At 39.8% G+C, this 15,692-nt stretch overlaps 1 protein-coding gene across 1 annotated transcript in view; it reads right to left on the bottom strand.

Moving 5' to 3' along the window:
• PCSK1 (proprotein convertase subtilisin/kexin type 1) overlaps positions 1-15,692 on the bottom strand; it is a 60,818-nt gene that overhangs the window by 14,922 nt on the left and 30,204 nt on the right. The window contains exons 8-9 of the mRNA XM_007529911.3: positions 14,796-15,008; positions 12,211-12,311 (exon numbers count right to left, since the gene is read on the bottom strand). Coding sequence (XP_007529973.1) covers positions 12,211-12,311; positions 14,796-15,008 — 314 coding nt within the window. The remainder of the gene's footprint in view (positions 1-12,210; positions 12,312-14,795; positions 15,009-15,692) is intronic.

A 15,692-nucleotide genomic window follows, 5' to 3' on the forward strand; every position in this document is an offset into this window, starting at 1 on the left:
AGACTCTTACCAAGGTAGTAAATGAGCAACATGCCAAGTCTCCGACTGAACCTGGGACATGACGGAGCCTCAGGCATGAGAGTCTGTGTGCATAGCCATTATGCTGTCTACCCCTACCCAAGTCTCCATTGCGTCATCAATGCCAGCAGGTGTGTATATGGAAGCTGAGATAGGGTAGCAGATTAAGAAGTCATAAGACAGACTTGACAATCATGATAGCCAATCACAAAGACAGACTTGATTTTTATACCGGCATCTATTTTATATTAAGTTTCCTATTTTGTTTTGCTTTCCTTAATTTTCTTCAACTTACCATTTGCAAAATATTCAAGGGGGCTTCGCCGTCATAAAATCAAGCCTATTTCCCTAACCACTATTCCTCATTTGTATAATTGCATTTCATAAATGAAAGGAGCTGTGAACAACAGAGTATCTCATTTCTGACAGCCTTCCTTTGTTAGTTAGTGTTCAATGATCCACAATAATTAGATAAAGAAAACTGCACTGGGTTGCTAATCAAGGATATGTTTATAGAAAATAAATTTTACGAAATTAAATATTGAATTTAGGAATGGAATCTAATTAGTAGAATGTTCGTAAGTTAATCTAGAGATAAAATTCTAAATTGAAAGAGTTTCAGAGGCTACCTGGTTCAGTCTCTCATGACACTAAGGTGAGCCTAGATGTTGAAGATTTTCTAACCTGGAAACTTGCCAAAGTTTCATACCCACATAATCAAGGATTTATCCAGTGTGATTTATCCAATGGTTTTATACACCATTGAAGGCCCATTTCTTTTTCCCCTACTATTGATAAAAACAGAGGATTAGAGCACCTGTTTAAAGCCTTCAAGGATGCAAGGGGATTCAGCAGTTCATGTCATAATATATGTTCTCTGTTAAAAATTTTTCTCTCTCTTCTCAGAATAGTGAGGTGACTGTCATCTTTCTTAGGTAATATACATACATACACATATATGTGTGTGTACATATATATATATATTAAGTTTGTGACAGTTTATTTAATAATGATGCTACAGGCATTACACACACACACATACACACACATATGGAGAGAAAGGGAGAGAGAGAAAGAAAGAGAGAGATTACAGGAGACCACAGCATGGAACCTTCCTTCAGTGGGTGGTCCTAGCGTCAAACTTGGACCACACATACAGCATAGCAGTACACTATCCACATGAGCTATTTTGCTGGCCCACATTTTTTTGAAATAATTCCTACTATAATATGTGTGTGCATTTTTTTCTTAAAAGGATTACATTACTAAAATAAAGCCATACACGTACTAACCAAAATGGGAGTTAAAGATCTGAATTAGAATCACTTTGTAAGTTATTGGTTACATCTCTCCACCTCTCTTAGTTTATTCATTTATAGATAAAACTCATAATTTCTATAATACAAGAACGTCAGAATTATTATCGTACAAGAAGTTAGCACAGTTTCTAACTCATAATAACCTGATAAAATGCCAAGTTTTATTATCCTTAATAAATTTAGCTTAGAAGTTTTCTTCAGTTTCCACTGTTGATCTTTGAAGAACAGGACATATTTACAGGTCTCTTTCAATGTAGATTATCTAGCAATAAAGCTTGATCAGACGTAAAATTCCGTAATTTGGATGGTTTCGAATTATCATCTTGGTATAAATGATTAAACACAGCTCTGAAAAACGATTCCTTTAAGAACAGATATCTTGATAATAACCATGAACTTCGGCAGAAAGGCTATGAATGCTAAGATAGTTTCTCAGTCATGAACCAATCAAAAATGGAAAGAATTAAATTCTTTTTATATGAGCCAGAGATCATAAGCTCATAACATCTCTTAAATCATGAACAGTGTGAGAATTTTAAGGAGCTTATTATGCATTCTGCCTCAGAAAATATTCACAGGTCTGCAACAATTTCAAAATATGTGTTCTTCTGCAAACTTGTCAGTGTACTTCCTCACAATCTATGGGACCTCTACTTTAGAAATTCTCCATAATAAATTAATTTAGATTGAAGAAAATACCATTTTTACATTATTTTCTCCTCCTATGATGAAAGGTTTGAAGTATTAGAAACCAGAGACTGAAGTTTTAAAACTTCAATTTTGTGTGCTACTAATAATACATCTGTTTAGTTAAATATTTGCACTCTACTGATCATTATGCAAGTATATTCTAGGATTGGCTAGTTATATTTACATCCATCTGGTAAGTGCTGGGTAAAAATATAAAAGAGGGGAGTCGGGCTGTAGCGCAGCGGGTTAAGCGCAGGTGGCGCAAAGTGCAAGGACTGGCATAAGGATCCCGGTTCAAGCCCCGGCTCCCCACCTGCAGGGGAGTCCCTTCACAAGCGGTGAAGCAGGTCTGCAGGTGTCTATCTTTCTCTCCCTCTCTCTGTCTTCCCCCCTCCTCTCTCCATTTCTTTCTGTCCTATCCAACAACAACGACAACAATAATAACTATAACAATAAAACAACAAGGGCAACAAAAGGGAATATATATATATATATATATATATATATATATATATATATATAAAAGAGGTTTAAATTTTTAAGGATAGGTTTCTATTAGTAGTTCCTTGTAGCTAATGCCTTATGCCCTGAAGTCATAAGTATCATGTGCCTGTTTTACCACCTACATGTAACTGTTTTTTTTTTTTTTTTCTTACTCTGGACCCCTTAGCATTGGCTTTGATAATTCATGTTGGATGATCTATACTAATATCTTCAATTTCAAACCTCTGAATCTACTTATTTTATTTTTATTTAATATTTATTTTCTTTTATCTGAGATCAAGTGACTAGAGTGCTACTCTGACATATGTCTATAGTATCTGAGATCAAACCCAGGGCTTCAACCATGCAGGTCCAAGCTCAATCACTTAGACATCTCCATAGAAGCTTAATTCTGAGACCTTATAAAGAAAAGGATTAAACCAACTGAGGTCGGGAGTCAGGTGGTAGTGCAGTGGGTTAAATGCACATGGTGCGAAGCATAAGGTCCGGCTGCAGGGGAGTCACTTCACAGGTGGTGAAGCAGGTCTGCAGGTGTCTTTCTCTCCCTCTCTCTGTCTTTCTCTCCTCTCTCCATTTCTCTCTGACCTATCCAACAACAATGACATCAGCAATAGTGACAATAATAACTATAACAATAAAAAACAACAAAGGTGAAGTAAGCCCCCACCCCTATGGACATCTAATCTTTGACAAAGGGGCCCAGACTATTAAATGGGGAAAGCAGAGTCTCTTCAACAAATGGTGTTGGAAACAATGGGTTGAAACATGCAGAAGAATGAAACTGAAACACTGTATTTCGCCAAATACAAAAGTAAATCCCAAGTGGTTCAGGGACTTGGATGTTAGACCAGAAACTATCAGATACTTAGAGGAAAATATTGGCAGAACTCTTTTCCACATACATTTTAAAGACATCTTCAATGAAACGAATCCAATTACAAAGAAGACTAAGGCAAGTATAAACCTATGGGACTACAACAAATTAAAAAGCTTCCTCACAGCAAAAGAAACCACTACCCAAACCAAGAGACCCTTCACAGAATGGGAGAAGATCTTTACATGCCATACATCAGACAAGTGGCTAATAATCAACATATATAAAGAGCTTGCAAATCTCAACAACAAGACAACAAATAACCCCATCTAAAAATGGGGGGAAGACATGGACAGAATATTCACCACAGAAGAGATCCAAAAGGCTGAGAAAAACATGAAAAATGCCCCAAGTCTCTGATTGTCAGAGAAATGCAAATCAAGACAACAATGAGATACCACTTCACTCCTGTGAGAATGTCATACATCAGAAAAGGTAACAGCAGCAATTGCTGGAGAGGGTGTGGGGTCAAAGGAACCCTCCTGCACTGCTGGTGGGAATGTAAATTGGTCTAACCTCTGTGGAGAATAGTCTGGAGTACTCTCAGAAGGCTAGAAATGGACCTACCCTATCATCCTGCAATTCCTCTCCTGGGGATATATCCTAAGGAACCCAGCACATCCATCCAAAAAGATCTGTGTACACATATGTTCTCAGCAGCACAATTTGTAATAGCCAAAACCTGGAAGCAACCCAGGTGTCCAACAACAGATGAGTGACTGAGCAAGTTGTGGTATATATACACAATGGAATGCTACTCAGCTGTAAAACATGGTGACTTCAGCGTTTTCAGCTGATCTTGAGTGGAGCTTGAAAAATTCATGTTAAGTGAAATAAGTCAGAAACAGAAGGATTAATATGGGATGATCTCACTCTCAGGCAGAAGTTGAAAAACAAGATCAGGAGGAAAAAAAACAAGTAGAACCTGAAATGGAATTGGCATATTGCATCAAAGTAAAAGACTGTGGGGTGGGGGTGGATGGGTGGGGAAAATACAGGTCCAAGGATGACAGAAGACCTAGTGGTGGTTGTATTGTTATATGGGAAATTGGGGAATGTTATGCATGTACAAACTATTGTATTTACTGTTGAATGTAAAACATTCTTCTTCTTCTAGCGTTTGCCCTTCTTCTGTAGCCAGTCAACAGCGTCAGGTTGAGCCTGATGTAAAGTTTCGAGACCTCCTTTGTATCTGGAGAGGTGGCAGTCGTTGACTATGTGGGTCATAGTCTGTCTGGAGCCGCAGGGGCAATTTGGGTCGTCTCTGGCTCCCCAGCGATGGAACATAGCGGCGCACCGGCCATGGCCTGGCCCAGTCATAACGTGCTAGGTCAAAGCCGGGTTGACGCTTGCAGGGGTCTGTGATGAGGTGTTTGTTCTTTACCTCGGCTGACTGCCAACTCTGTTTCCAAGAGTCTGGAACAGAGAAGTTCAGTGTAGGCATAGGGGACCAGATTGGGTGACGAGACATCAAGCGTTGGACAGGGTGGGCGAAGATATCCGCGTATATTGGCAGGTCCGGTCGAGCATAGACGTGGGAAATGAACTTAGATGATGCCGCATCCCGACGAATATCTGGTGGGGCGATGTTGCTAAGAACTGGCAGCCATGGAACCGGGGTGGAACGGATGGTTCCAGAAATTATCCTCATGGAGGAATATAATTTGGAATCGACCAAGTGGACATGGGGGCTACGGAACCATACTGGGGCACAGTATTCTGCAGTGGAATAGCAGAATGCCAGAGATGATGATCGTAGTGTGGAAGCGCTCGCGCCCCATGAGGAGCTGGCCAGTCTTGCAATGATGTGATTCCTCGCGCCCACCTTTGCTGCAGTTTTTATGAGATGTTCGTGAAATGACAGAGTGCGATCGAGAGTAACGCCAAGATAGACTGGCTGGGCTTCATGCCGGATTCTCGTATCGTCAAGCTGCACATTAAGCTCACGCGAGGCCGAGGCATGGTGTAGATGGAAAACAGATGATACCGTTTTTGCAGTGCTAGGGATTAGTCGCCATTTTTTACAGTAATCACATATAAGAGACACATTAATTCCCCAATAAAGAAATAAAAAAACAACAACGAAGGCAACAAAATGGAATCAATAAATATTTTTTAAAAACTGAGGTCTTAAGTTACTCTATTTTATAGACAGTAAACTCAATGTTCAATTATGGATTAATATGCCTAAAGTCACACAGTGATATAGCTAGAACTTAAAGTCAGATGGTCCCTGCACTTTTACTACTTAAACTTCCTCACATCTGGTTTGGATTGGCAGATATTAGTTGTAGCTCATGTTTGTAGGCGTTTTTTTTTTTTTCCTGTCTATCCCATTCCAGTTACAAGTAAGCATGATTCTGAACACAGACTCTCCTGAGCTTCAATGGTTCCAAGCTTCCCTCTGTATTCACTCAGCACCTGGACTAACTCTTCCTTTACAGACATCTCACAAACCTTTCCAAGTAGCTACTCATGCTAAGCCTGTCTTACTCTGTGAATGTATATAGTAGTTGTCTCACAGCTAAGGTACTGGAGACTGAGTCAGTTTCAAAGGAAGACCCAAGGCTCTCAGGTCCCAAGGGACAAAGACTCTGCAACTTCAGGGCATTGAATTCCAGCTATGACACAAGCCAAGATGTTCTACTTTTTTGTTACTTAGCACCTTGTCCACTCAGTATGACATGAAGGGCAGTTCTGTTCTCTTTCTAGACAACTGTGAATGTTTTCAAGGACAACCTCCTTATTAAGAGGGATTATAGTAATTTGCAAGTTTAGTCACTTCCTCTAACATGCAACCATAGCATCTGACTTGACATTTAGATTTCTCACTGCACAAGAGCAGAGCACAGAAACGAGGACAAATAAAAAGTTATGACTATATACTGTGAAACAGACTGTTCCTTTGTATTATATATTGAGCTATTTGGTAACTGTTATAAAGTAAAATTACATTATTTTTATTTATTTATTTGTTTTACATATATATTTATTTACCCTTTTTTTAAATTGTTGTTGTTATTGATGTTGTCATTGTTAGATAGGACAGGGAGAAATGGATAGAGGAGGGGAAGACAGAGAGGGGGAGAGAAAGATAGACACCTGCAGACCTGCTTCACCGCCTGTGAAACAACCCCCCTGCAGGTGGGGAACCGGGGGCTCAAACTGGGATCCTTACACAGGTCCTTGCACTTTGCACCACATGCGCTTAAGCTGCTGCTCTACCACGCAACTCCAAAAATTAAATTATTTTTAACTGTACGCACTAATATAATATCCAGTATGCACTATAATAATATAACTTTAATATAGTAAAAGGCCCAATAATAAAAGGCATAAATAAGTGGGTTGCACCAAAGTAAGACACTCTGGGGTAGGGGGGAAGTCTAAGGTCCTGGAACATGATGGCAGAGGAGAACCTAGTGGGGCTTGAACTGTTATGTGGAAAACTGATGAATGTTACACATGTACAGACTATTATATTTTCTGTTGACTGTAAACCATTAATCCACCAATAAAGAATACATTTATGTTTATTAAACATAATTATTAATAAACATAATTTATTAAACATAATCTGTTTAGAGGGTGTGGAAATTTTTCTAAACATAAAAGGTAAGGGGAAAACCCTAAAAACTAATGTGCTGAGAAATAGAAAACTATAACTACTTATAATAAATACAAATCCTATTAATTTATAATCTTATAAATCACTGTTAACATATCAGGGGTGGAAAATAGATTTAATACTTCAAGTTCTCTAAAAGTATTTAATATTTCATATGTGTAGGATGATCTAATTCTGACAGTGAGTGTAAATTATTCAATGAGCGAGCTCTTGCTCTCTCTGAGTGTGTGTGTGTGTGTGTGTGTGTTTTAAATACTTATGTTACCTACAAGCTTAGGTCAGCTATGTCAAAACTATTTGGCCCTGTCAGTAGCTAAAATGGTGATTAGTAGATACCCCTAAAGGGCACAAAGCACTTTTAAACTCTTTCTAAGACTACAAGGAACCCTTCCCATTCTCTTTAGGATACTTATTTCTCCTAATCCTGGAACTTCTAAGACTATGGCCATATTGCTTGATATTTCTTCTCTCTGATCCCTTACCTCTGTTGACCTCAACTAAATTAACGCTACCGGTACTTCCAGGTCACTTTATGTTGCTATTGACTTATTACTACAAATTGTTGCCAGAGACACCAAGACTGAGATATCAGCCTCCTAACTCCTCTAATATGGGGAGATCTTTCCTAACACATATGACCACCTAGTTCCATTTCAAAATGCACATAATCTAACAGAGTTATGAACACTAGATATAGGCTAAGGTTTAGAGTACTGGGAACAGTATACATGTATCCATAAGCAAGAGGCAATTATACAACTCAAAGTTAAAGTGTTCAATAGCCCTCTATAATTAGACTTGAATTTAATAAGACTGGAGTCCTAGTAGAATGAGATAAAGAAGACATTATAAATTCCCTAACTGATCAGATATAGAACAAATGAGCTTGGCATTCTAAATGAAAGTCCCAAAGAAGGTAGACCCCCAGAAACCCCTAATACTGGTTTGGATACAACAAATACTTTAATAAGTAGGGGAAAGTCTAAACTCATCTGATAAAGAAAGGACCACAAAATCTGGATAAGGGTAAGAGACTGGCTGGCTCAATAACGGCCTTTTTAGTCAATACCAGACAACCCTATCATCTAGGGCCCTAGTTAGGGAATCTTTGGATTCCCACACAGGTATGTTAGGCCTAGACCTCTAATAGATCCCTCTCTTCATCATCACTAATCACTTCCATCAGGAGCATCAATGTAAGCCCTCCCATGGGTTACTCCAAGAATTTGTCTCCCTTATAAATTAGCAACAGTAGGCGTAGGGACTTTCCGAAGTGAGGGTGGGTCACTGTACCTTGCCACTCAGAAAGACTGGTCCTGAAATTAGTGAAACCTAGAATGTTCCTAGCTGTGATCATGAACTACAAGCTCAGACCAACAGGGACTCAGAGGTTACACAGGCTTCTATGTTAAATATAAATATATATGGGCCCTGGGTCAGGCTGATGGGGTAAATTATAAATTTTATTCATAGATTTTCTTTAAGTTTGAGAACTACTCTCTGCCCTCATCCAACTTTCTAGCCTTATTCTCAACTCTTGACACCATCTTCTCAGACAGTATTTTTGTCTACCTCCATGTTAGTTATCAAACTCAAGCAAAACTATGGTAGCTGTGGGCCCCTTGGAACATGTCTAGAATGGACTTCCTAGCTTCTTTCTACCCTAAGATCTCTAATATCATCTGCTATGTTCCTATGTTTTTGGCTCCTGTTAATTAATAATATTGTTATGCTTTGCATTTTACCACCTTTCACCCACCAAGTTGCAGATGCTATACAATTCCATGCTGACTTCCTCAGGTAGATGACCTCACCAATGTGTCTGGGAACCTCACCCTTCCTGAGCCCTAACCTACCAGGGAAAAATAGAAACAGGGTAGGGATATGGATTGATGTGCCAATGCCCATGATCAGCATAAAAGCAATTATAGAAGCTAGAAACCTCCCCAAATTTTTTTTTTGGGCCAGTGGGGGAGAAATGATAGAGGAAGATGACCATCTCCAACTCCATCAGGACCCTGAGAGAGAAGGAAAAAGGTAGGAGATTTGGAAGTAGTAATAGGTGTAGGTTTGACTTAGAAAGAGAAAGAGAAGGCAGGACCATAAAAATTAGGCAAATACATACAGATAGTTACAGATATGCTAGTTAACCCATATCTGCAACCTTGGGAGAACTACTGTAGCTTCCAGTGGAGGCAAAGGGAACACAGATCTCTGGTGGTGGGAACAGTGTGAAACTATACCCCTGTTATCGTTATAATTTTGTAAATCAATATCAAGTCACTAATAAAATTTTTAAAAAAAGAAAATAGGCACTTTCATGCATATAGATCTGGTGGGAATATAAAATGTTACAAATTTGCAGACAAATTATTATTATGTGACCTTATTATTAAAACACGCATGCCCTTCAACCCCAAATTTTCAGTTCCCAGTGTTCATTCAATATTTATGGACAAAGGTATTTGTGTAATCATTATTAGGTGAGCTTAATAAAATTTACGTTTATATAGTAGAGTGCTATGAAAAGACAGAAATCCCAGTCGTAATGCTCATGTCTTCTTCTGTAGCACATCTGTTATAGAACTAGACTTATATAATCTAAAAAACAAAGATTTATTTTTATTTATTTATTTATTTATTTATTTATTTATTTTACTAGAGTACTGATCAGCTCTGGCTAATGGTGGTGCAGGGGACTGAACCTGGGACTTTGGAGCCTCAGGCATGAGAGTCTGCTTGCATAACCATTATGCTCTCTACCCACTGCCCACAAAGATATTTTATACACTTTTTTCTTCTGATACTACCCACAGTCTGGAGCAGGTCTTATCTATGGAGAATTAAATGAAGGATGAAGTCCTTACAACTGAGTAGGAGACAGATTGGGAGGAGATCAGGAATGTTTAAAGGTCAGGAAACACTTAGAAATGAAAGCGGGGTGGTGGCACGCCCACTTGAGTGCATATGTTACCTTGTACAAGAAACGAGGTCCAAGCCCCTGGCTCCCACCTCTCTATCTTCCCTTTCCCTCTCAATTTCTCTACTTCTCTATCAAAATGAAAAGAAGGAAGGAAGGAAGGAAGGAAGGAAGGAAGGAAGGAAGGAAGGAAGGAAGGGAGGAAGGAAGGAAGGAAGGAAGAAATGATAGCCCCTGGGAGAGGTAGCTTCATTGTGTAGACACCAAGCCTCAGCAATTAACTTCATGGCAATTCAAAAAATTAATTAAAATCATATTTTCTAATTAGAATAAATGAGCAGGCTGAAGACATCTCAGAAGGAAGAGCACATGGTTTGATCCCAGACAATCCCTGGAACACCAAAAACAGCCATAAAGGGAGCTCCATGTATGGTGGAGTATTGCTGTGATGTCTCTTCCTCCCCCCTTGCTCTCTGTCTAATTTTCTCAGTATATAGGATAAAATAAATAGGACTGGATGGCCTGCTAAGCATCTTTATGCATGTATAAGGGTGGTGATTCATGCCCACGTGCTACATACAAAAACAGAGATGAGAAGGTGCTTCTAATGTAGCCTAGGTAGATATATTAATTGCAAAATAATGTGTATGTTAAGATTCCAGTTTGGTAATATGTGTGTATTAAAATTACATGGATAGGTGGGGAAGACAGAATAATGGTTATGCAAAATTACACGGATATGTGAACAAGAAGAGAGCTTAACTTTATTATTTTTTTTCTAGTTTTCTAAGTGTTCTGCTGTAACTGGGTATTCAGAAAACAGTATATGATATGGAGAAGAAATTTTAGCTATGGATTGACCTGCCAACATCAATATTCAGCAGAGAAGCAGTTATAGAAGCCAAACCTTCCACCTTCTGCACCCCATAAAGAATTTTGGTTTATACTCCCAGAGGGGGAGAAATATTAGGGGAGGATGACCAAAGGACTCTGAATACCAATTCCATTAGGATCTGGAGACCAAAGAAGAAAAAAAGGAAGCACACTAGGAAGTAGTAATAGGTATAGGTGTAACTTAGAAAGGAAGAGAAGGCAGAATTATAGGGAAAAAAAGGGGGTGTATAAATATAGATAGATAGATACATACATACATACATACATACATATATACATAGATATAGATAGATAGATAGATAGATAGATAGATAGATAGATAGATAGATAGACAGAGAAATGAGAGTCAACCCGTGTCTGGCCTTTGGAGTACTACCGATATTTCCATTGGAGGGAATGGGGCACAGAACTCTGGTGGTTGAAATGGTGTGGTACTGGACTTCTGTCATCACGTAGTTTTGTGAGTCAATAAAAAGTCACTACTAAAATTTTTAAAAATAAAATAAAACCTTAAAAACTAAAAATCGTATGAGAGTCAGGCAGTAGCAAAGCTGGTTAAGCACACATGGCGCAAAGCGCAAGGACCTGCATAAGGATCCTGGTTCCAGCTTCTAGCTCCCCACCTGTAGGGGAGTCGCTTCACAATCGGTGAAGCAGGTCTGCAGGTGTCTGTCTTTCTCTCCCCCTCTCTGTCTTCCCCTCCTCTCTCCATTTCTCTTTGTCCTATCTAGCAACAACGACATCAATAACAACAAAAATAACTGCAACAATAATAAAAAAGGGCAACAAATGGAAAATAAATAAATATAGAAAAAATTTTTTAAAAATAACAATAAAAATCATAAACAGCCTGGGTTATTGCTCAGAGGCTGGACAACCCCAGGCTTGATTCCCTACATCCAATGTTCCAGAGCAATGTTCTAGTCTCTTTCTTTCATAAAATAAATAAACCCTTTAAAAATTGTGTGTGTGGGGAGTCTGGCTGTAGTGCAGCGGGCTAAGCGCAGGTGGCGCAAAGCACAAGGACCGGCATAAGGATCCCGGTTCGAACCCCGGCTCCCCACCTGCAGGGGAGTCACTTCACAGGCGGTGAAGCAGGTCTGCAGGTGTCTGTCTTTCTCTCCTCCTCTCTGTCTTCCCCTCCTCTCTCCATTTCTCTCTGTCCTATCCAACAACGACAACAACAATAATAACTACAACAATAAAACAACAAGGGCAACAAAAGGGAATAGATAAAATAAATATAAAAAAATTAAAAAAAAATTGTGTGTGTGTGCGTGTGTGTGTGTGTGTGTGTGTGTGTGTGAGAGAGAGAGAGAGAAGCCACCTTAATAAACATGATCAGAAGCTCTCTGGACCTTACTTGGCTTCCAGGGCCAGAGCGAAGATACCAGCAGCCAAAGGTGCGGAGGCCGAGGTGCCAGTGTGGGTTTCTGTGCAGTCATTGTGCAGGTCAGCGCTCGTCTGGATGGCAACAAGGAGGAAAGAAACGAAGGAGAACATGTGAGGAGCGTGATGTGATCCTGTCCCCAGCAGTTAACCTCACTGAAGGCTGAATCTGATCAGGAAACTCAGCTGATTTGATTCCACATTTCCTCTTCTAAAGCACAGGCGGATGTTAGCCATCTGCTGATATTTCGCTTCACTCTCCTCTACATACAACTTGCCTATAATTCTGGCATCAGGACGCCTTTTCTAAGGATGAAGTTACTCCCACTATGAATATTTTCTGAGATTCACAAACAAAATGCTATATGTAAAAGAAACGGGGGGGAGAGGGGAGGGTGGTTTCAAAATCACTGTGAATCAGGCTAGCCCATTAATCATCGGGTCCATTGTGTTTGGCCTGGCGTATTTAGAAATTCTGCCTTGTGCAAAATTCTCTTTTGCCTTCAGATTGACATCTAACTGTTTCTTCAGCACAAAACTCTAAAATGTTGACCACTGGAAAACGTAACACAAATTTTGCTTAGTTCAGACTCACTGTTGATTTGATGCCTGTGAATTAGTTTCTTGTTCATACTTGGGTGAAAATAGTGTTTCTAGTGCAAAGTGTTTTAGACATAAATACATATTCGAAATTCTTAATCTCCTACATGGTAGATGTGTCCCATCACAACTCAATTGGTTTTTCCATCTGTTCAATGCAGTTGATATTCTTGACTCATATTCTGAAGTCCTGTCTATAAAAACATTTTTTACGCAGTGGTGTTGTGCACAAATTTACTCAGGATAATTTTATCATAATAAAAATGTCACTAAGACAAAGGGAAGAAAACAAGAATTCCAATCAATCTGTCTTAAGTTTCACAGCATTGCTAGTTGAACAAGTCACTGAGCTAAAGAACTGCTAGCAAGACACCCACCCAGGAGCCAGTACTATGGTTTTTGGCTAGAGACTTCAATGTGTGGGAGGGAGGTGTAAAAAAATAATTTGTTCTATTATCACCTCTTTGGTTTCCCACTTGGAGTCTCCAAATTATGGGAGCTCTGCTCCTGCTCAAACTACAGAAGCAAGGTTATCTTTTTTCATTTTCTTCTTCTTCTTTTTTTTTTTTTTAACCTGTTGACGCAAGTAAGCCCCCAGAGATGACTGTGTGGAGGAAGAGGTTTGCGTAAGACAGAGGGTATGATATTGCAACGGTCTCAAATAGAATCTACCAGCTGTCTGTGATTTACAAAGATGGAAACTCTCCCTCCTACTTCAGAAAAGAGTAGCCAACATGAGAGACAGCTTGAAATGGTGACCTGGAAATGTATTGAGTCCAACCTGCCATTTTTTTCTGAAAGGTGACTTCTTAATCCTCTCAGGGCCAGTTATGGCTGGGTACTCTGAACGTAAGTGTGGATATGCCTTATATTCCCCTTTCACAGACTATGAAATATACCTGTCATAAAGAATCTCTGGCCAGGATGTCACTGTCTAGTTGAAGAATTGAATACACAGACAAGAGAGGGATGCCAGTGCTTTTAGGTTGAGACCACAGTTTCACAGCCTAGAGTAGAGTAGGTAGCAGAGGCACAGTGACTTCCAGAGGAGGGATCCTGTATGAGGAAGGTAAGAGTTCTTATAATTTTGTTGAGGTGCCATTAATATGAATTTTACCTCTGTGTCTAGGTCTAATCATTACAGATTTCACCTACAGTCTAATGGGATCTTGGACTGTTATTTTATTGAGATTAAGATATACATACATTACTTTTGAGAGTCTGCCCTGTATCAGGAGTTAAATTGAGGGCTTTAAAGTTGTAAATTAAAAGTGCTTCATTTTGTTCTCAAAGCCCCTAGATGGTCCTTTATCACTGTGTCCTTGAGGGGAAATCTAATAATTGCCCTTGGCAGCCTGACTCATGGATGCTAAGGCACAGCTGAGCGTGGGCTGGAGATACTCACTGAGCATATAACCTTCCTGAACTGCTTCTTCAGATGATGAGAAGATCACCTCAGGGAAAATTAAGACTGTTATTTTCCTGTGGGTTGTTTGTTCTTGGATAACAGAGCTGCTGTATGTTCTGTATTTTTATCGTCTGCTAAAGAGCAAGTCAGACCAGATCTCTGATATTAAAGGATCAACAAGTGTGTGAATTTTAGATAAAGCCCTCATAGCCCCAGACTCTCCTTTAAGACTGGAAAGCAAAATAGACATCTGGAGTGTTGACTCCATGTAATAATGGGTTTGGTGGCTTCTCGGGACTGAGTTTAAAAAGGACAAAGAGTTTGAAAATGACATCCTATTGACTGAAGGGTCATTATCTCCAAGAGAGAAAACTTGCCAATGTATGTCAGTCTTTCTTTCAAGCGAGTACTGACTGAAGTGTGTGCCTCCCCAACAGAGACATCACGCCTAAGCGAATCAATTTTACCGAAGACATTGACCAAAAGTACCCATCTGAATGTGAGGCATGCTCTCCCACCCAAGCAGAGAGAGCCAGACACAAAGAACCTACAATTCGCTGGTCCGTGTAATCCCCGCTGCTGTAGGAGGTGGCCAGTGTGGAGGAGCACTTCTCAGCATACCAGGGGGAGAGTCCCTGCTGCGAGGCGCTGCTGATGGAGATGGTGTAGATGCTGTCCGTGTAGCCATCACAGTCACAGTTATCCCCCTGACGTCCACCATTCCCAGAGGCCCAGACAAAGATGGAGCCCTTTCCTTGACGTCCCTGAAAGAAAAGTCACAATATGTCCTGTGTGCTATCACATACTGGGGTCACTGTCATACCCCAATAAAACTGCCAATAGGTTTGTGCATGATATTCTCAGGATCTCTTTTTGACTCCAGCATTAAGATTAAAAACCTCACAGGAGGGGGTCAGGCTGTAGTAGCTGGTTAAGCTCATGTAGCAAAAGCACAAGAACCCACGTAAGGATTCCGGTTCCAGCCCCAGGCTCCCCACCAGAAGGGGGGTCGCTTCACAGGCTGTGAAGCAGGTCTGCAGGTATCTATCTTTCTCTCCCTTTCTCTGTCTTCCCTCTTCTCTCGATTTCTCTCTGTCCTATCCAACAATGATGGCATCAACAACAACAACAATAACAACTATAACAACAATAAAACAGCAAGGGCAACAAAAGGGAAAAACAAACAAACAAAAAACACCTCACAGGACTGCATAGGAAACATTGGGCTCCTGCTCAATCCTGCTTTATGGGGTAGGGCTGAGAAAGTGTTTCTCCTTCTTTCTTTTCTTTATTATGTAGATGCATAATCTGGCCTTTAGCACTTGCTCATGTTTTTTCACTCTTCCCTTGGTTTCTGTTACTATGTTCAAATCTTTGAACTGTCTTTCTGCTTAAATCTTCTGGCTGGCTGATAGAATATCAAAATCAGGCATTATTCAAATCTGTTT

Source organism: Erinaceus europaeus, chromosome 11 (assembly GCF_950295315.1).
Source record: "Erinaceus europaeus chromosome 11, mEriEur2.1, whole genome shotgun sequence".
Taxonomy (NCBI): Eukaryota; Metazoa; Chordata; class Mammalia; order Eulipotyphla; family Erinaceidae; genus Erinaceus; species Erinaceus europaeus.